The 22,496-nt window shown below is 34.2% G+C and overlaps 1 protein-coding gene across 1 annotated transcript; it reads left to right on the top strand.

The window, feature by feature from the left end:
* The first annotated feature begins 1,234 nt into the window (after positions 1-1,234).
* On the top strand, positions 1,235-13,265 carry LOC101257003 (serine/threonine-protein phosphatase PP2A catalytic subunit). Its single transcript, XM_004228906.5, has 11 exons — positions 1,235-1,673; positions 3,292-3,348; positions 4,568-4,651; positions 5,377-5,448; positions 5,984-6,055; positions 6,229-6,269; positions 7,331-7,397; positions 11,952-12,143; positions 12,255-12,344; positions 12,427-12,534; positions 12,700-13,265. The coding sequence occupies exons 1-11, from the start codon at positions 1,602-1,604 to the stop codon at positions 12,763-12,765; spliced, it is 921 nt and encodes a 306-aa protein (XP_004228954.1). The 5' UTR covers positions 1,235-1,601; the 3' UTR covers positions 12,766-13,265.
* Positions 13,266-22,496: the final 9,231 nt, after the last annotated feature.

The following is a 22,496-nucleotide window of genomic DNA, read 5'->3' as shown; positions in this document are numbered from 1 at the left end:
AATTTGAATTTGTATAAAAGGAGAAAGAGAGAGAGAGACAAAAGAGACTTGACAAGGAATATACAATTAAATCGAATTGTATAAAACGAGAAAGAGAGAAATTAGATACAATTTGAAAATTGTATATAACGAGAATGAGAGTAAGACAAAAGAAACTGGGCAGGGGAGTATTTTTATTGTATAATTATAAGTGTATCGGACGAAAATATATGTACTTGCATGTGTATATACAATTTTCTCACGCTTTATATAAACAGAAACGCAGTTTATACATTTCGCTTCTGTTTGTATAAGTGAGGAAGGCAAGGGTGACGAGCGATATTTGGGAGAGTGGCGAGCGAGATCTGGAAGAGGGGAGGGAGGGGAACAAAAATATATGTATTTATACAATTTTCTCTACTTTATACAATTAAAAATATTTTTTATACACTTGTGTTTGTACAAAAAGTGAGGAAGCGAGCGAGAGATTGGGGGAGAGTGGTGAGCGAGATATTTGGGAGAGCGGCGCCTGACAATTTTTTGCAAAAGTTTGCTATGGAGCACAATTAAATCAAATCCTATCTACTCCATTTATTTTAGGTTATTAGTTTGCTATTACATATAATTTTCCCTTAATTAAAATATCTCATATGTTTGATTAAGTTTCATTTAATAATTTTATTTTTTTTATTTTTATATAATAAACTTAAAATTTTATTTTACGTTTACATGCTATTATTTTATAGAATTAGAAAACAAGAAGGTAACAACAATATTTTTGTAAGATTAGAGAAAAAGACGAAAAACAAAAATTAAAGCTTTCAGCATTCAAAAAATGTATATTGGAAATATGAATATAAACATTTTAATTTAATAAAAATATAAATATAATTTAATTTCTCGTAATAGATGTTTAAATTGATTTTTCTCTATAAAATAATCTTAATATTGAAAGTACATTAATACTTGCCCTTAATTGCAATTCGTCTCTCAAAAATACTTTTTAAAAAAATTTAGCCAAATACTTTGCTTATAAAAATAATTTTTAAATGAATTAACCACCACAAATTGTTTTTCTCAAATGCATTATTCGAAAAGGATATCTTTAAAAAAATAATTTATTAAAATAAGTAATTTTAGCAATAGTATCAACTGACTCATATATCAATTAATAATACTACCTACTAGTATTACTGAAAAAGAAAATGACAAAAATATCGCGATATGTATATTTTGATGTCACATTTGACAAATTTATAAAAATAAAAATATTTAAGAATTTTTTTTGACGCCACACTCTCCCCTCCCACCTTCCCACCTCCAAGCAGAAGAGGTTTGAAAACACGACAAAAACAAAGTGGTTTTTGTTTCCTATTTTACCCTTTCCTCCCTTTGGTTTCACCACCACCACTCCAGACCACCCACTCACTCTCTTCTCTTTCTTTTCTCTCTCCATGCGGAGCTGAGAGAAAATCAAAAGCAAATCAAACCTCCATTATGATTTCTTCCTCCTTTTTTGCTGTCAACAAAATCTAGGGTTTCTGCCGTGGAGTTTGAAGAAAGTTTCCTCATCTCTGTTGTCTGTTTCTTCCAGTTCCCTCAAGTAGTAGAAGAAGATCACCATGGATTCGGTAGGAAATCTTGATGAAAAAATTGGTCTGCTTATGCAGTGCAAACCCTTGTCCGAGCAGGCGGTACGATTTCTTTTTTTTTTTGGTTCGGATCTGGATGTGTATTTTCCCTTAAATTTCGTGCCATTTCTTGATTCAATTCCAGATTGAGGAGTGTTCTGGTCGAAAAATTTTCGTATTATTCCATGTATATGTGAATAAGATCCATGTGTTCTTCGTTATTTAGATGGGTTGAAGAAGGGGAACTAACATATATGTGTTATTTGATTTCAAGACTTTGAAATATTCAGTTTATTGTCAGTTTTGGATGTAGGGAAAACATAGAGAAGTTCATTTTAGGGTTCTCTAGTATCATTTTCCTATGAAGTACACTTGAATTCATTTTGAAATATTTTCAGATTTATTTCATTTTAGTGTTCTCTAGTATCATTTTCCTATGAAGTACACTTGAATTCATTTTGAAATATTTTCAGATTTATTCTCCAAGATATTTATCTAAAAGATTGGCAATATAACTAGATGTAGGAAAACCATGGAAAAGTTCATTTTATTGTACTTTAGTATCATTTTCCTATGAATTGTAGTGAGGCAGACAATCATTTTACTTTTAGTTGTCCTCATTTCCCTTTTCTACAGAATTCCAAGATCCAATGAAAAAATAGTGAAATATTAATCTTTTTAAGTTGAAAAGGTGAACTGTTTTTTCTACAAGGGAGGGATAGCCTAGTGGAAAAGACCTCCATTTCCAACCTTTGGATTTGTGTACCAAGGGAGCAAAAGAGTGAAAGGGCTATGGAAGACTCCTGAGGGGAAATGGGTGTTACCACTTTAAAAGAAAAAAGAACGTGAATTTGTTTATGAACTTAGTTAAATCAATTGATTCCTGTCTTCCTTCATGAGCTTGTAGTTTCTTGGTTACTCTGGGAATTCGGATTGTGGTGGGGGTCAAAGGAGATGAAGTTGTGCTGTCATGTAGAATCTGTGACTTCAATCTAATTGAATGTGGTATCATATTTACTTTCGACCCTTTTTTGCTCCGTGGTCACTAGCTAACTTCCTAGTGTCTCCTACTCTTAGAAGCGTATTTCAGGAATTTGATTCCTTCCGATTGTATAATCAATCTTTTACTAATCTGTACTAGATGATCTGGTCTTTTATGGTGTTTTCATCTCTCTTCCTTCATGAGCTTGTAGAACCTGCTAATTCCTTAATAATAGTTGTTAGAAATGGAATCTGGAAAGGAATGTTAATGGCTTACTGCAGATTTTTACATAGGATTCCCCATCCTCCTCTGAGAAAAGAAAGCAAAAACAGAACAAATCACTTTTTTCCAGTAAAATAGGATTTGGAGAGCTTTCACGATCGTTCACATGAATTTCAGCAGGCCAGAAGGTAGTTATCTGAAGCTATCCGTTTTGAGTATGCTAAGTTGTGGCGTTTATTGCAGAAACTTGTGTACAGGGCAAGAGATGGGCATTTAGCCTATAATGAAGAAAGTATTTATCAATAGTTTGGGTCTTCTACTGAAGTTGTTCTATTTTGAGCTTATGCATCTGTGCTTATGTTAAGCTCTTATTTAATGGCTTGCTTCATGTGGCTCTTTTATCATGGTGCACGTGTTTATTCCCTCTCTTGTATTAGTAATAAAAGAATTGGTTGATAAAGGTTGCTTGCTGTGTAGGTAAGAGGACTGTGCGAGAAAGCCAAGGAGATTCTAGTGCAAGAGAGTAATGTGCAGGTACGATACCTCTATGGTGGATTATGTTTTCTCGCCTCTTTTTCTGTTGAAGATGTTTTTTATTTCTTTCCATTTTGGGAGAGTAGGTAGAGGGTTGGACCTAGTCATGACTTCATTTGTACGAAAATACTTCATTTGATCTGATTTAAACTTATAAATAAAATAAATTATTTACTTCAGTTACCACAGTCTTCGTCTGGTGGTCAGAGTGCACCATGTGATGTTGGGGTTTAGGGGGCACATCATGGGTTCGGATCTTGCCGCAGACAAAAGCATAGTATTTAAGTGGAGAAGAGTAGAGGGACAATCACATTATTCACCAAGCTTTGAAGCTGCACCACTAGCCCTTAGGTATATCTCAAGTATGTGGTCAAGATTTCAGCTTATTTTGTACTTGCTATAGTCCTCATATGTTAATATGTAAGTGTAAACAATTTTTTACTACGTAAGGTCCCTTAAAGTTGACGCGTCCTTTCTCTTTGGTCTATTGTATAAAAGCTGACCTAAGTGGCAATTCGTTTCCCTCCAAACCAGGCCAATATTGTATTAATTTGATGTGGCATCTTTCCCACTAATATCTTTACTTATAACCATTCAAATCCTTATAATAGACAGTTCTCTTTCAATATCAATCTAAAGACATTCTTTTTCCCAGAAGGAGTTATGAATGTAAGATGCTTCTGGATCTAGTTTTTTGCTATTTAATGTTTGGGTAGTAAATTCAGGACATCCCTTTCTTTTGTATATCAAGAATGTCGGCGAACATGTACCTCCACTGATATAGCGAGCAATTTGTTCACACGCATTGGTTGCCAAGGTAGTCCTGCTCTCTGGCAGATAGGCACACCAATAGTCATAGCCGGGGATTCAAACCTGGGATTTTAGGTTGTTCTTCCATGCCACAACCACTATGTCATCCCCATGAGGACTCAATATAGAATATCTACTATGAGAAGGTAGTGCAAGACTCAAACTGATTCAGTGTGTATGATAGCCTGTATTGAATCTCCACTTATTTTTATCAACTCATACAAAGAGCATGTGAAGTAAATTCTTTTTATTTTATGACAGAATATGTTAAATAATTGGAATATTGTTTAGTGACTTTTAGTGCTTTTGAATCACTTTTTACTTTGAACAAGTTGCATGTGAATATTTCCAACCTCGTGGGTGGATTGATTATTGGAGTACTGATTAGTTTTCGACTTCCTTTTTGCAGCCTGTGAAAAGCCCTGTGACGATATGTGGTGATATTCATGGGCAGTTCCATGATCTTGCTGAGCTTTTTCGAATTGGTGGGAAGGTATCAGACCTTTTTATGCCTTGCTTTCTACTTTACGGATTTGTTGTTGCCAGAAGATGAGACTAGCAAACATGCCAGGGCAATACGAATTGTGTAATTGTCTTTTTGTCATAGGCATATGTGGTGGCAATTAACATTTTTTCAGGATATGTAAGTCATTAAGTTACTCCTCTGGTTGGGGAGAAGACGTCCTATCTTCTTCAGGAAGGAGGAGAATTTGTTTAATATGCTTTTATTAGAAGCTATATGCACTGCTGCATATAATGTCCTCCAAGTGATGAACTCTAGTTTTGTTGCTGTGTTAATAATCTGAAAGTGAACACCAGTACAATTTAGATCTAAGCCGTTCACTAACTCAAGAGAGGTAAGATGTAGCTTCTTTTCATTGCGATGGAGCAAACCAAAACCAATACGCGATGGAAAGAAAAATGAACAGAAGAAATCTTCAGAAACGGTGCATGAGATATATAATTCTTCAGAAATGGTCTATGGTATGGTTAGTCATTTATTACAAGATCCGAAGACTCTTATTTTGTTAAGGACATGAGCTACATAATGCATGTTTCTATGGGTAATAATGTGGCTTTAGTCACAATTAATGTGATAGTTAAATTGTTTAACTTTTTTCCTCGTTACTTGAAAACAAGTAATTCTAACGTTTCCATGGAAGTGATTATTATCAGATTTGATCGTCTTACATATCCTAATTTTTGTTTTATTGGCAGTGTCCTGACACTAATTATTTATTCATGGGAGATTATGTGGATCGTGGATACTATTCTGTCGAAACAGTCTCGGTGAGATTTTAGCTCCTCTACCTCTAAAAACAAGTTGATGCAGTAATGATGTAGCAGTTGTTTATGACAAAATCATGTAATACTTGTAACCTTTCCCATCTTCTGAATGCCTCTCTTTCTGTTCTTCTCATGTTATAGTACACCTTTTCAGGACAGTACTCTTTTGCGTTAGGTCTCTTAAACTTGGAGAAATATCTTCTGTGCTTCACTATCTGAAGTGGTCAAAGCTTTTCATTACTATGATAGTCACTTATAAAAAATTGAAACCTTAAAAAAGGTTCACTTATGAAAATTGCATTGGCTGCTTTGATTTATTCGATATCATGGGGCATTGTTGAATTTGCAATTTGGTATGCTGGAATGTATGAAATTTGTAAGTCCGAAACCATGTGTAACATCGTTACATGCATAAGAGGAGTTTTTCACTACTGTACTGGAAGATCTTTTCACTAATGAGATAGGCTTACTGTTGTGTAGCTGTTGCTAGTGATGGTCTCATTTTGACTATATACTCCTTTGGTTTTCATGTTTCCAGCTTTTGGTGGCTCTCAAAGTTCGCTATCCCCAACGAATTACAATCCTAAGGGGAAATCATGAGAGTCGTCAGGTATGCTTCATTCTTGAATTGAAGTTTTCCCTCTCTCTAAGTTTTACATAAACCACATGAAATGGATCCCTTCATTCATTCAGTTAAATGTATTTATTCATTTGATCCAGTATGATTTTTAATCTTGCTTAGACTCGGCTGGTGAATACTGATTGTGGCTCTGTCTCATGCAGATTACTCAGGTTTATGGGTTTTATGATGAATGCCTACGAAAGTAAGCCTCCTAATTTTTACTTCTTGTAGGTTACATCATGTCATTGTTTTCTCTTCTTTGGCCTTGGGTGAAAGGGGAGAGGTGGGTTTGGATATCTTATATTAAACAAATTCCTTGATTTGGTATTTCACAGTTAAGGTATGCTGTTTATATGCTAGTTTTCCACAATGTGTGTGGCTAGGTTCTGGAGATACACATATTGGTGGTACTTCCTCAAGATATATTCAATATTTTTGTCATTTGAACATCTTGAAAGTTGTAGTCTCTAGAGCTGCTTTAAGGGCTAGTGCCCATCTTCCTGTATACATATGATGCAACTTATCATCTGAACATAGAGAGTCAATATGAGTTTAGATGGTAAAAGTTTATGTTTCAAATACTATATGATAGTGATGGATTAAGTTTGTAACTCAGAGAAATATTCCCTCTTTACCAGTAAAGCTGATCCAGTTGGATGGTATAGAATTCGAGAATACAAAATATTATCATTGGAGTTATTGGATATGTGCTTAAAGTAATTGTTGAAATGTACAGAAGTGGGTCAGCTAGATGAAGGTATGTTCAATGGAGATCATAAATGGAGCAATATTTGTCTTACTAATTAAAGTTCTTGGAGAGAGGAATCATTCTATTTTTGGAGTTACTTATACTAGGAAGAACCTTAAAAGTCATTTCACAAGTTTTTGGGTCTTATTGACATTAGTGGCACAAGCTGTGTGATGTACTGTCGTTCATGAAAGAAGTGTTAGAAGTCGATGATGTAGCATATGCTAATGTTCATGAATTTATATAATTTTTAATAGAGCTCCCAAGTCTTAACCTTAATATTTATCACTCAAGTAAAAAAGCAGAGCAACTATTGAAACTTGCAACTTAGAATTTAACTTATTTCAAAAGGAAAAGATTAGAATGCTTTTGACTTTATTATTTTCCATTAGTAGCTCATCTAATTCATCTTAGAATATCACCAAACTTGCAACTATTTATGCTTTTCTGACTCATCATATTGTTAGGTTTATAGCAAATAATGTTTGGTGATTCTCTGTATTTGCATTTTGCAGATATGGTAATGCCAATGTGTGGAAGACTTTCACAGATCTGTTTGACTACTTTCCTCTGACTGCTTTGGTTAGTATGTTATCTTTTTAACTGCCTTTAGTGGATTAGTTACATGTTATGCGAACAGTTTCTTTCTTGCCTTTTTCATTGATTTTGATTTGAAACACATGTTGTCTCTTAAATTTTTTCTCGTAACATGTTTATTGCTGATGTTATTGAAGTCCTTTCCTTTTGATGATATGATACGTTATGTTCTTCCTTTTTGCTTATTGTGCTGATTCTTTGTTTGATAATGGACCCAAAAATGTATTGAGATTCTGAATTAGGAGAGCACTTTATGCTAAGGAAATATATTGAATATCCAATAAATTGCGCAAAGCAGACTTGCCTGGAAGACATTTGCAAAACCCAAAATAAAACTTTGAACTTGATGGTGTTTTAAGTGTTCTCTATCAGTGTGAAGAAGTGATTTGAAGAGTTGGCAAACTAAATCACTCATTTTCTTTTAGAAGCTTTAACTTGATTTCATTGGATTTAGAATAAAATGTGCATCAGGATGACCTTTTTTCAGTGATACAATTTGGATAATTTTCTGGTCATAATTGATAACAGTAATCCTAGTATGATTATGGTTGGTGAACGTAAAAATTCATGTTGCTATTTTTTCTTGGAACTTGGTAACTTTGTATTATATCACACACCAATGCATGGGTTGTGCCTTATATACAAGTTTACTCCCAAATTCACTTCTTTATGATTAAATTGAGTCTAGAACATCAATAACAGTAATAGTGTCGTTTGAGTATAGCTCTGATTACACCAAAAAACTAAAAAAAGAATGCAACAGTTAAGTTTAACTTTCTACACATTGTTCACTATGCTCTCAAAACATCTCGAATTTCTCTTTCCAGAAACCCCACCATATAACATTAGGGATAATTCTTCATCTACTTTTGTCTTTTGCGTGGACCCCTTCTCCCTCCCAGCTCATTAAGGCCTCGGTCACTTCCCTACGCATGGTCCAAAGGAATGCTTTTCAGGCTGATAAATATCCTCCATAAAATTTGGGTGTATTTGCAATGTAAAAATAGGTGGTTGATAGTCTATTTGTTTCACTACATAGGAAGCACCTGGTGCACAAGGTTATCTTGTGTAAGGACGGCTTCCTTAGCCATTAACCAAACAAAGCATGAAACTTTGTGAGGTATCCTACTCTTCCATATATGTTTGTTGGTTTGTTTAAAAATTCAGCAACTCATGATCTCCCAGCCATTCATTCAACTGTCTTCTGGAAGTGAAATTCCATCCCCGTGGGAACCATAGCTATGCTATGATACTTTATTGTGGCAAGACTATGTTGTTAATGTCAGGGAAAAGTGTTTCCATGTTACCTTTTTCATGCCAATTATCCTTCCCAAATCTAATCTTTCTTCCATCCAAGATTTTTATATTTGAGTTGCTCTTAATTTTATTCCGCAGACTCCTGATGGATCTCTAGAGGCTAACCCTATAAGGATTGGTCACTTCTTTAGTAATCTAGCTTTTCTCTTCATCATATTTGACTCCAATCACCTTCCTCCATAACATCTGGTTATTATTTGAATACTTTCTTAACCATTTAATTCTAGGGGCCTTGCTTTGAATTTGTTTATTCTTTATCCCTATCCCTCCATTCTTTTTACCTGTCATCATTGCCTTCCATTTTCCCAAGTGAAAATTTCTTCTCCTTGTTGCCCTGCCACAAGAATTTCCTCTTGATGCTATCCAACCTCTTATTGACCCTTGCTAGAATAAGGTAAAAGGGACTGGCCAAGCATCAAATTTTGAGTTGATAAAGGGTCATCTTCCCCCATGGATAAATACTATGTCTTTCACTTGGCTAGTTTCTCCTCACACTTCTCAATCACACTGTTCCATATTTCTATGGTCTAAATAGAGGTAATATAGTCTTAGATTGAAAGAAATTACATAGGCAAAAATACTCATAAGTCATAACATATAAAGCAAAAAATCAAAAACATAATTAAATCACAAAGATTCAAACTCCTATTCTTCAACAAGGCTGCTAGACTGATCACAAAATAAAATTAAAAAAAAGCAAAAAAATTGAAAAAAAAAACAGAAGAGGCAGCAGTCAGTAATTAGAAACAGAGCAGGCAGCAAAGATGAAGAAAAGAGAAGAAGAAGAAGAAAAAACTAGAGTAGTCGAAACTCAGAGAGATGAAGCACATGCGAAGATTGTATATTTCAGGAGAAAAGAAACTCATAGAGATGAACTAATAAACATTAGCTAAAAAAGAGATGAACAAAAAGTTACCTGCAGTCGCGGTCGAGGTTGAAGAGAGAGGCAGCCTCAGTCGATATCGTCAGGAGAGAATGAAGGGAAAGAAGTATTGTGAAAGAAGAGCCGCGAGGAGAGAAAGAAGGGAAAGAGTCGTGAAAGAAGAGTCGTGAGGAGAGAGAAGGTTATATTTCAGATTATTTTTTTAAAAAAACAACTAATTTTTTTTTAAAAAACCCTAATTATCGCTTTTTTTTAATAAAAAGTGCGCTTTTAAAAAAAACTAATGTTTTTTAAAAAACCCTAATTATCGCTTTTTTTAATTATAAAAAGTGCGCTTTATTGCGCTCTTGCCTTAGGGTCGCTTCTTCATCTGAAGTGAGAGCTTTTTTCAGATCTCCTCGCCTCAAGATAAAAAAGCGCACAAGGGTCGCCTCGCTTTGAAGCATGCTTTTCACAACACTGTCTGGACCTGCTGGTTTATCAATTCCACACAACTTTAAGCACCTTAGAACTTCACTTTTTTCAAAATTACTTTGAAGAATCTGCCTTTCTTCTTCTGTTATAATACATATTGATACATGGGTCTCCGTTGAGTAGTTTCTTTATACAACCTGGTGTAGTAATCAATAATTCTCTCTCTAATTATATTTGGCTCTTGAGTCACTTCTCCTGTATGACAAGCTGGTCATTGTTATATCTTTCGTGTGCATTTGCAGTCTTATGAAGGAATTTTAGTATTCTTATCACCTTCTTTCAGCCAAAGAGCCCTTGCTTTTTGCCTCCAGGAGATTTCCTCCTTGATCAATCCCTCATACTTAAGCAACAACTTAGATTTTCATGCAGATTCCTCAATAGTGAGAGTTCTGTCCTCCCTGTCAGCATCTAAGTCAGCCATCTATTCTATCAGTCTCTTCCTCTGAATGATCAAGTTTCCTTCTTCTCCCTTCTTTCATTCTCTAAGTTTGATCTTCAAAGTTTTAGTTTGCATGCCAGGCTAAATTCAAATTTCCTAGTAAAGTTGAAGATGACCACCAATCCCTAACTCTATTAATAAAACCCTCAGACTTAAACTACTAGTTCTCAAATCTGAAATAGCTCTTGTTCCTTTCCCAAGATCCCCAAAGTAAAGCTATAGCTATATGATCAGTGCTGAGATTATGTAGAGGATTCGTTTCAGATTTTTAAAATTGTCAATGCTTATTTTTTCTATTTGTCTTTTTCAATCTAAGAAACTATATCAGCAGAGTGAAATATTTTTCAGGATTAAACAAGTCTTCTTTATTAATTAGAGATTACATGAATCAACAAAATTTAAGTTATTAAAAGAAATAATATGAAAAGAAAGGATAGGATGAGAGGAAGAAAGAGAGCAAGTAGTACTTTTGCTATTTTTTAGCTTTGTTCTCTTCAATGCTTTGCTGAAGCAAAAGAGAATATTTATAGGAAAAAGGCACCAATGAATGTAAGAACATGTGTCCTAAAAAATGCCCTTATAATGGCAACACTTTCTCTTCTTTGCTATTCTTTTCAATTAATTGAAGCTTCTTCAATACACCATTTATATGGCTTCCCAAACACATTTCGAAATAAATAATAACTAGTTGCCTAAATCCCCACATATTTTTTATGGGAAGAAGAGTATAGCTTACTGAATTTGCATGAAGCCAATAAAGTCTGAAATGAATGGGGGTGGGCCACATAAAAAAGAAAGATAAACTACCGATATAGTCCTTTTTTGTCTATAAGGAAAAGGTACACAAATTGTAACATTTAGTATAACATCATCAAAGCATGAAGTTATAAAATGGAAAGCCTTAAATTGACATAAACAACCTCCATTTCAGTGACAATTCTATAAGCACACATGTTGACCATGAGGTGTGTTCTTATTACCACTTATATAGTAGTATATACAAGGAAACAACTGTTAGACCCTAATGACTTGTTTTAAGCGTATTGTCAAAGTTCAAGCAAACTATATTACTGTTGGTTGGGTTGTTACATATGGTAGCAGAGCTACTCTTTGCACAACCTTGAGTGATGACATGGAGTTCCTAAAGGGTGTGTATTTGATACTCTAGGCAAATTCCACATAAGCAATACGCCAAAAAGATATTCGATATATTAGGAAACAAGCCTCAGACCTTGGTGATTCTTTTCAAAGCCTGCGTGGATTACATGATGTTACTTTCCTGTATGATTTTCAGAAAACTGGAAAATATGCTTAAAGTCATCTTCTGATTTCGTTTTTGAATTCATTTTCTGATTTGTTAATATTTTGACTGTTGCCTTTGGCACATAATTTGAGTCTTAATGGGTTCTTTGGGGATGTTTTGAAGGTTGAGTCAGAGATATTTTGCCTCCATGGTGGTTTGTCTCCCACTATTGAAACTCTTGATGATATACGCAATTTTGACCGGGTCCAAGAAGTTCCACATGAGGGGGCCATGTGTGATCTTTTATGGTCTGATCCTGATGATCGTTGTGGTTGGGGCATCTCTCCAAGGGGTGCTGGATATACATTTGGCCAGGTAACTTGCATATTGCTTGTACCTTCATTCTCTTTTGATGTGTATAAATAGTTTGAATTTGTTCCTGTCAGCAAGTGAAGCTTCATTATCTTGTTAATTGAATTACAACAGGATATCTCTGAGCAATTTAACCACACCAACAACTTGAATCTAATTGCTAGAGCACACCAGCTGGTTATGGAGGGATTCAATTGGGCCCATGTAATTATTCCTTAAATTCCTTCTTTCTTTATGTGCAAGTTTTATCCAAGAGAAAGATTCACGAGTAATGCTTTCATTGCAGGATCAAAAGGTGGTTACCATCTTTAGTGCACCTAATTATTGTTACCGCTGTGGTAATATGGCTTCCATCTTGGAAGTGGATGATGCCAAGGACCGTACATTCATTCAGGTCGCTGCTCTTTTCTTTTTTATTGGTCTTTCTTTCCTCATCCTGGTACAAGTGTCTTTTGTCAAGGCCAGACAAGTAATTTTGCTAATTAGTGTACTGTATTAATATGTGTTCTGTAATAAAATTGCAATTTCTTCATGAAGTTTAAAAATAATTCTTTTGCAGTTTGAACCAGCTCCCAGGAGAGGGGAGCCAGATGTAACCCGAAGAACACCCGATTACTTCCTATAATGCAATTGGGCAAATCTATTGATTTCTGTGCAGAAGGTCCTCCTAACTGCTTCATATGTTGTGAGCCTCTTTCGAGCTTATAGTTCTTTCTGCTACAATGGTGTGAGCGGATGATATGGAATGAAGCATGTAAATCAGTCATGTGATACTTTTTCTTTCCATTGTTGAAACCTCATTAAGATGCTGTGAAGAGATGGTGAAACCAGTGACAGTTAGGGTGCATGTATCATTTTTCCGCGAACATTGTTCAACTCTTTTTTTCCCTTTGATCCTATTCTTTTTTTTTTCTTCTGTTAGTGGGAGAAAGGACAATGATCTGCTTCCTCGATATGTTTTGTCCCTTTACAAGGACAATCACTATCGTCTAAGCTCCATAGAGGTAAACGATAATCATTTTTACACCTTTTAATGAGTGTTCGTGTAATTTTCTCTGAGGTCAAGACTCTATTTGATTTCTTAAAGTGGTTTTATTCAAGTCTGATGAATATTCTTAGCTCAAACTTTCTGGTTCAATTGAATCCTCCACATGTATTTTGCGGCAAATCCATGTCTGTAATGTGGCTTTAGTGCATCAAAAACTTATAAATATTATTTGAAGCTTTGTCCCTAAACCGTATAACATACCTTTCAACCACATTTTGGCTCAAAATTACCTTCTAGTTAATTTTTGGTTTAAAAGTGTCCTCATTAACAGAAGTTGTTAAATGTCATGTGGATGTTACATAGATGCCACATGACATGCTAATCACATGGACTAAAAGAAAAAAAGTCAGAAATATTCTTAAATTATTCAAAATAATTCATATTTATCCTTAAACTATATTTCGATTAAAAACTATCATTTCTTTCAAACTATTGGTTAAAAGTGTCTTTCTTATTAATAGAAATTGTTAAATGCTTGTTAAATGCCACATGGATGACATATTGTATGCCAATAAGATTCCACCGCCACATTGATTAAATTCCTTAATCTTAAATAATATTTTTCCTATCATTCCATTATTTTTCAAAAACGATTTCACCCCTTCTCCCTCATTTTGCGGGTAGAGTTCCACAGTTTTCTTCGTTGCTTGGTTTCAACGTGGATGTTAGGTTAGCAAATCGTTTTTCTTATTTTATTATGTTTACAATCAAGAATATCCACTTTGAACCCAAGCCCAAAGAAAGTTATGAAACCTTAGCCGCGAAATGAGGGGAAAGTTGTGAAATGCTAACTATCATACTTACAAATCGTATTCATAATAAGATAAAAAAAAATATTTACTAACCTACAACTACGAATATCTACTTTGAAACTCGATCCTTAAAAAAGTTATGAAACCCTAGTCGCGAAATGAGGGGAAAGTTGTGAAATTCTAACTATCATGTGTTTGAAATCATAAACATAAAAAAAAAATTACTAACTTACAACAACGAATATCCACTTTGAAACTCAGTCACGTAGAAAACTGTGAAATCTTTGCCACGAAATGAAGGAGAACGAGTGAAATTGTTTCTGGAAAATAATGAAATGAGGGGGGAGGGTGGGGGGGAGAAAGTAATTAGGATTTAAGGATTTAGTCATATGGCAGTGGCATGCAATGTTGCATCCACGTATCATTTAACAACTTTCATTGATAAGAATGATACTTTTGACCCAATAGTTTAATGTTGACAAATGGGCGGGTCAAAATGGAGTCAATAGGGATGGCAATGAGGCGTACGGCTGGGCATTCAATATTGTGGGTTTTTTTTTCTTTTGGTTTTTTGGTTTTCGATTCTTATCTAACTACGACAGTTATGGGGCACGAATAGTTTGATAAATTTCCCTTAAAGAAGATACAAAATTTTAAAAAGCGCACAAAGTAGGCCCTTAACAAACAACCGAACAAACAAAAATCGAACCAAGATAACATAAATCGAACTAAGATAATAAGAACCAAATTGAATCAAATTATTTCGGTTCTTGTTTAGCGTGTACCAAACACTGAATCAAAATAATTCGATTCAGTTTGATATTTATTATCTTAGTTCGTCTTATGTTATTTTGGTTCGATTTTTGTTAGTTCGGTTGTTTGTTATGGGCCTACTTAGTGGGCTTTTTAAAATTTTGTTACTTTTTTAATAATTTAATTTGTTTCTTTTTAATTATTTTACTTTATTTTTAAAATTATTGTATGATTCAAATTTAACTTTTCCCTGATGGTGGTTGCCAGTCGGTCAATGGTGGTCGCCGGTCCGCTGCTAGGTGATGCTGGTCACTGGCTCGCTGTTGCCTTCATGGTTCGTGATGCATGATGCTAATTTGCTGGTCCTTGGCTCCCTGCTGCATTTTGGTCAGCCGATCGTTGGCTTGTTGCTAATCATCTGGTCGCCAAAAAACGTAGGAAGTACCAAGGGGCACGAACGCGAAGTAGAAGAGTGAAATGTCTAAGATGGATAAGCGGCGGGCTGACTTCTGAGAGCTGTGAAGGCTAAAGCGTGAAGATTGCTGTTATGCCTAAAGTAAAAGCTGAAAAGTTAAAGACCTAATTTTGCCTATTTTATATTGCATATTAATAAAATATTAATAATATTATAAATATAGTATAATATATTTAGGTACACTAAAATATCGAATTATGCAAAATGACAAATTGAAAATTCAAAAGTATATACTGAATATCGAAAACAAAAATAATTCAGTTCGGTTCGATGTTTATGTTCATCCCTAATGAGGCGTGTGGGGTGGGCGGTGCAGATTGAGCTTAGACGTAATTTTTTTAATCCGTCTGCCCCACATAACAACAACTTTTATTTTCAACATGTCCTGCATAATTTTTTTTAATGTTTTCTTTTTCTAATTAGTTTGATACTAAAAATAAATTCATTTTTTTCATTATGTTATGATACTATAGAATAAGAAGAATAAAGTAGAGAGAAGAGGAGACTTATTATTTCTCTCGAAACAGTATTCAAGATTCACAGATCTGATTTACAGTAAAGGAAAACCCCTTTATTTATAGGGAAAACCTAACTTGATAACCGACTAGGATTCCTAACCATATCTTAAAGGACTACAAATAATTAGACATTTACTATAATACAAATATGTTTATAATACTCCCCCTTGACTGTCGGTAGATTATGTGCGTTGTTAAAATCTTACTAGATTAAATCAAGTGGAAAAAAAATCTAGCGAAAGAAAAAAGAGTACACATATCTAGTAATACACATTATGTATGCCTTGTTAAAAACCTTACAAAGAAAATTCAATGGGACTAAATTTTGTGAGAAAAAAGAGTACATCACGTATTAACTTCCTCCAATGGAAACATCGATCCAGAGACTTGAATCTTCATTTTTCAAGCTTGTGCACCATCTTCTTGAAAGTTGTAGTTGGTAGAGACTTGGTGAATAAATCAGCTATAGTATTACTTGAACAAACCTGTTGCGTGTTGATATCACCATTCTTGGATGCTCATGAGAGTAGAAAAACTTTGACGAAATATGTTTTCTTCTATCTCCTTTAATGAATTCTCTTTTCAAGGTCAAATAATTCTACAAGTTCCTCATATTAACTTCTTTAAGAAAAAAATCTATTACCTTTTGAAAACTCTACAAGATTTACAATTAAAATCTTCAACTTGCATAACAATACAAAAGATTCTTGATTGTTTTAATCTATATATAAGAATTATAAACAAGTTTTCAAAAACGTGTATATGTTTTAGATTTTGAACCCATCAGATATTTTCATATCAATTTTGTCAAGTGATAACATTCAGTATTAAATGCATGACATCTTCTAGTATCTAGATTGCAAGTCAAATAAGCTTTATGCTTACTAATATGCATCATCCACACATTTTCACTTGATAATTAGTTCTACACCAACACGTTTAATAGTCGTAAATTTTTTATTAACATAATCTTTTACAAAATTGTGCATATTGTATCAAAGATATCGTCAATGATATATCATTTTGTATCAATTCTCAATACAACATAACTTATTGCGATCTCATCACTTTATTTTTTTCAGGCACATACTCTTCTCATGAAGTTTCATAAAGTGTTATGTCGTAAGCTCTTCAAGAGCACATTGCCTTATTTTGATCATTTTGATTCTTTGATCCTCCCCCTTTTTCAAGGATGATTTTACTTAGATTTCATTAATCATATAGTGCATATCAAAATTATCAGATGAAAAATATTTGGTCCCTAACCATAAATCTATTATGATATGCATACAACTATTTTTGTATGCAATATTGTATTTTCGATCAACACATGAAGCCTTTTTTTTCATAAGCAATGATTTCACTTTTAGAGACATTTAATGTCACATTGTTTTGAATATTTATCGATATTATCAATATGAATTATCTTGATTTCATATTTTGAAAGTTTGTTTAACTCAAGTATCTTGCACAAATAATCTCGCGAATTTCAATCTACAGGTTGACAACAAACGTACATGTGATTATCTTATAAATGCATCTCTTTATCATATCACATGATAGGTGAACGAACCCATATTTACCTTTTATACTTTTCAAAATTTAGGGATTTAGTTCCAACATTAGTTGACCCAATCAACTTATCATGAGATCGAGTAACAAAAAGATTTTTTGAAGAATCTTTTGGTTCTTCAGTGTATGCCTTATAAGTAAACTCCAAGTTTACCATGATATGCGTCTTTTGCTTTTAGTAAATTTACGGTTTACTATCATATGAACAAAATTTAAATTTATTAATTCGAGATTAATTTTCATATTTATTTCTTCTCAATTACTATACCCTTTAGGTGAGTCGTGATCTCATCATTGAATAGATTAATCTAAAGAAGATTGTGCATGTAATTGTATTATGTGTGTCAACATTTTTCCAAACATTATGTAGCGACATAAAAATAAGCACACATAAGACCATCTAGAAGAAACATCTATTAGGTCCATTAAGTATCTAAACAACCCACTAAGTAGATGAATTTGTCACATCCGGGGAGCACCCCCTAGATGTAACCGGTGTTGTTAACCTCGGAGAGGACTAAGACTAACCTCTTAGCATTCGTCATTACATATCATATATTATATTGTGAAAAATTTAAAACTTTGCATATACATATATCTTGTGAGGTTTATATAGACCTCTCGCTTACACATTATATATACATAGGAAGCTTACATAGACTCTTCGCATAGGAAGAATTATATAGGCTCTACTTTTATTTCACATGCATAATATAGAATGATATTCTAATAGGAAATGTCTCACATTTAAACCATCTAGATCGAGTACAAAACTCGGGCATAGCCCATACTTCACTACAAAAAAAGCTACACATAGGCATATACAATAATAGTCTTCAAATGAAAGAGAAAGAACTAAATTGTCTTTAAGACTTAAACAATATCCAATTGATAGATAGTGACAACATCTTCGGAAGGTGAGGACCTACCAAACTTGGAGAATGAGCATCCGAATTATCTTCAATGTCTTTCTAAAAGATCAACGGCTAGAACCTACATAATTGTAGAAACATAGAAATAGGGGTTAGTACACACTTGTACTAAGTATGTAAACATGCACAAAACATTTGAGATCATACTAAAAGGGACATTTGTTCAAAATCATGTCGAGTTACTTTGAAAAGCTTTATACACAAACAATAACCCATATAAGCCAATAATCACATATTCCCTAAGACAAAGCCATATATTACACAAGACCACCATTATCAAGTATAATCAAGTCAACATGTGTAATAGCATGTTTGAGTACATAATCAATACAACTCCAACATCATGTTATAACAAAAAAAGCATGTATAAGAGTTCATAACATCACAACATACACAAGACCTTTACTCATAACCCACCATCAAGTCCACAAGAGCAATGACCAAGTAAAGCCCATAACCTTACTCAACCAAGTAAACCCAACAAAGGATCACAAGTAATGCCTAACGTCACATAACATAGCATCAAGAGTATTCATCATCATATTTACCAATATAGACCAATAGAATGTTCATCCATAAAACTAACATCATATAGAATCATCAACATGTAAAGCCAATATTGCATAACATTTACTTTAAAAGAAAAACCTTCTAGGACTTCCCTTAAGACCAACTAGTGCAATGTATAGGTAGAGTCACATATCCCTACCTAAACTAAGTCAAACACCTTAAGTCACCCTAGTTAGTGTTCACTTTATTACTTCATTTTACTTTTGGGAACACTTGCCTTAACTGACATAGACCACATGAGCTAAATGCGGAATCCAGTGTCATGAAACCCTATACCGAAAGAAGGTGGATTACTTCAAAGGTAGTACCAAAACATGAACATAACATTTGAGGTGGATCAACTAGCTAGTATTCCTATGGGGGCAACATACTTTAATAACTAAGAGATATGCTTGGGACCCTTTTTATGCACATTGCATTATAATCTCCAATCTCACAAGTACAATAGTGAACCTACATTCACACATTGGGAAGGGACACTCTAACTACTAGTTCACTCAGTGCTAAGCTAGAGTCTCTTTTTGAAATTTCTTTAAGTCATCTCTTAACAGTCCTAATTTAGTTTAGGACATAGGAGACTAACCCCTTGTATATTCATAGTCATTAGCTCATTAGGAATTGAATGAGAATATTCTTTCAATACAACCCTCATATGTGAGATCAACGCATTATCATCATCATGTCATAATAAGGCACATAGACAATTCATAACAAACCTTATATCATTTCATCTTAAACATAATCTCACATCTTCACATAATCAAGATATTTCAACTACATCATCATACCAACACCTACTTAATATAATCACAAGAAATGCTTCAATTGAACTTCATAACCATGTACAAGTCCTCACAATTGAAGTAAAGATTCAAGATCATAAATGTCACCACCCGCAAGTACAACCTAGAAGTTAGAGCAGTCCTTGGGTCAGAACAAGGCGTACTCGACCTCTTGGAGGTCTTGTACAAGCCACTTGACTTCGTTACATAATATCATGCATAAATGGAGGGAATTTAAAAACATTCTTTAAGCATAAACCAAAAGTTATTTCATAAAAGTGGAAGCATCTCTAATAACATTGTCTCAAAAACCATCTAACTTTGACACAAATGGAACATCTTAGGACGCAGCCCACATAATGTCTAAAATATAAAGAAAACATAAGGGAACATAAAGGTTCATCTTGGAAGTATCTTTTTGGAAACCTCGAGACTCTACTCTTCAAGAAACTCAATCTTCTCAAGACCCTACATGGACAACATGTAGGCAATATGCGTTAGTATGATATATACTAAGTATAGAAACTACATACCAACATAAGATATCTCAAAGAATTAGTCAACAACACACATAATAATAAGAGATAAAGACATAAGCATATCATGAATATCATAAGCATATTAAAGCATTATAAAGCATATAAGAGTTCATACTTAACTCATTGTCTTTCTTATCATTATGAACTACATAACAAGCCACCTCCAAGTATCCTTGTGCAAGGTTAAGGTAGCATCCCATACTACTACCAAAGTTAAGTACCTCTCTTTGGACATACTTGATCATAGTTCACTTTCATAATTAAGACCTAAGTTCAATCATACCATATGAGCACTATGCCCCTAGGCCATCTCAAAACACACTTGTGCAATGGATGTGAAGTATCCCATAATACTTCACACACTAAGCATATCTTGAAATCACCCTAACTTGTTCATATCATTATAGGAGTTATCTAATAGACCTAGTTCATATTTTCAAGAAACTATCTAAGCTAAACATACATCATGTAGGGGTCATGTCATAGGTAGCTTCAAGTAATACTTGTGCAATGCATAGATGGCATCCCATACTACCATCCATACTAAGTACTTCTCTAGACTAACCTAATTCAAGCTAACTTATCTTGTAGCCTTTTCTATTAAGATCAACATACTATCATAATAGACCTAATACAATGGAAAAATCTCATCATACTAACCAATCTAACAAAGGAAGGATACAACCATCCTAACAATTGTGCAACCAATAATGTAAATGCAAGATAACCATCGCGGAGCATAAATCCTCAACCCTAAGCTACCAAGAGAAACTAATCTCAAGCTATTCCATGAATTACACCTTATATGCAAATCAAGCTATCATTAGGAGAGTATAGGCCTTTCCCCTAAAGCTATCATGAAATGGTTTTGGCCAAACCAAGTTAAGCTACCATGAAGTTAAACACCTCAAGATACCATGAGTAATCTAACCCAAGCTTCCATGAGAATCAATATCTCAATATGTATTTAACCTCAAGCCTCCTTGACATTCACTATCCCAAGCTACCCTTGAGATCTACTATCTCAAGATACTATGAGTAGTTCAACACAAGCTACCATGCCCTTAGTGTTTGTCTCACCAAGTCTACTACACAAAAAGTGATCATACAAGTCTACCATATATTGATTCATGTTAGGTTCTTAAATCAATCTAGGGTTTCTCTATGTAAAAACTTGTTTCTCCTAATCATATTTATGTCTAGGTTAAAAAGAGAAAGGAAACATCACCACGATCATCCTCATCAAGACTTTACCCCCAAATCCCTAACTACAATGGCCATAATCCCTATAATAATTACTATATTTAGTCCTTCATGATTCATACTCAATTATATGTTAATGTTAATATATTAAATTTAGATCATTAGAAGTTAAATTTAGTCATTCACGATCACCTAGATTCAATTCAAACTTCCTAGGTCAAGACCATCCTTAATCAATTAGAACTAGTTCAATTCATATCTAGGTGATTCAATCATGATACAATAGCATAGAATACAATTGAATTAAGAAGACTAATATAAAATCTTTATCTAGACTCTAATGATCTATGATAACCATGATCACCTTCAAGTACAAATATCATAATTCACCATGAAAATAGTACATCAACATCACATGAATATAAGTGAATTTTACCCACTCTATTGGGATTAAATTTACACCTTACCCACAATGCAATCACAACCCTCACTTGTTTGGAGTTCTTTGGATTCTCAATTGTAGGGAGACTAGGGGGACTCCATGGATGGAAGAATCCATGGATAAATCAGCTTCACATACCTTATATTAGAGCCTTAAACCTAGCTTAAAACCTTGGTGAATTCATCCTAAAGCTGCTGCAATTTGTTTTTTCTTCTTCAATGGTGGTTTTGGGAGAATTTTAGGAGAGAATGGTTTTGGAAGTCTAGGGTCTTATTGGCTATTGTGATGCTTATATACTCCTCAAATACCTACAATAACAACCAATAATTAATCACTAAAGTTCCCAAAAGACCCCTACAACTATTGGACATTTTAACCAACTTAAATTTTACTTAAAAACGACGGAACCAAATCTGGCACTTCCTGCGCGTCGCGGAGGCATTTTTGATTCTTGGTTCAGGAAACTAGTTTGAGACATAATGGTTCGTGATGTCCCCACGTCACAAGGCAAAAATTGGCCTTTACGTGATGGCTCCGCGTCGCGCAAACACTGCAAGATCTAGGCTGCCCGGCAGTTTCACTGGCCTATGTTTGGGTCCTCCTCGGGGACCCTTAAGATGGTCCCCGTGGCGTCGTTCTCGGACGTTTTGACCCTTTACATGTCAGGATATGTATAGGAACTATCTATACTCAATTTCACCCTCAAACCATCTTCCAAAACTACTTAACATTTTATTTTTAGAGGTCAACTGGAGAACATATAAGAAATT

The sequence above is a fragment of the Solanum lycopersicum genome, chromosome 1 (genome assembly GCF_036512215.1).
Source record: "Solanum lycopersicum chromosome 1, SLM_r2.1".
Classification (NCBI taxonomy): domain Eukaryota; kingdom Viridiplantae; phylum Streptophyta; class Magnoliopsida; order Solanales; family Solanaceae; genus Solanum; species Solanum lycopersicum.
The sequence above is the reverse complement of the archived record's forward strand: the minus strand, read 5'-3'. Positions and strand labels throughout refer to the sequence as shown.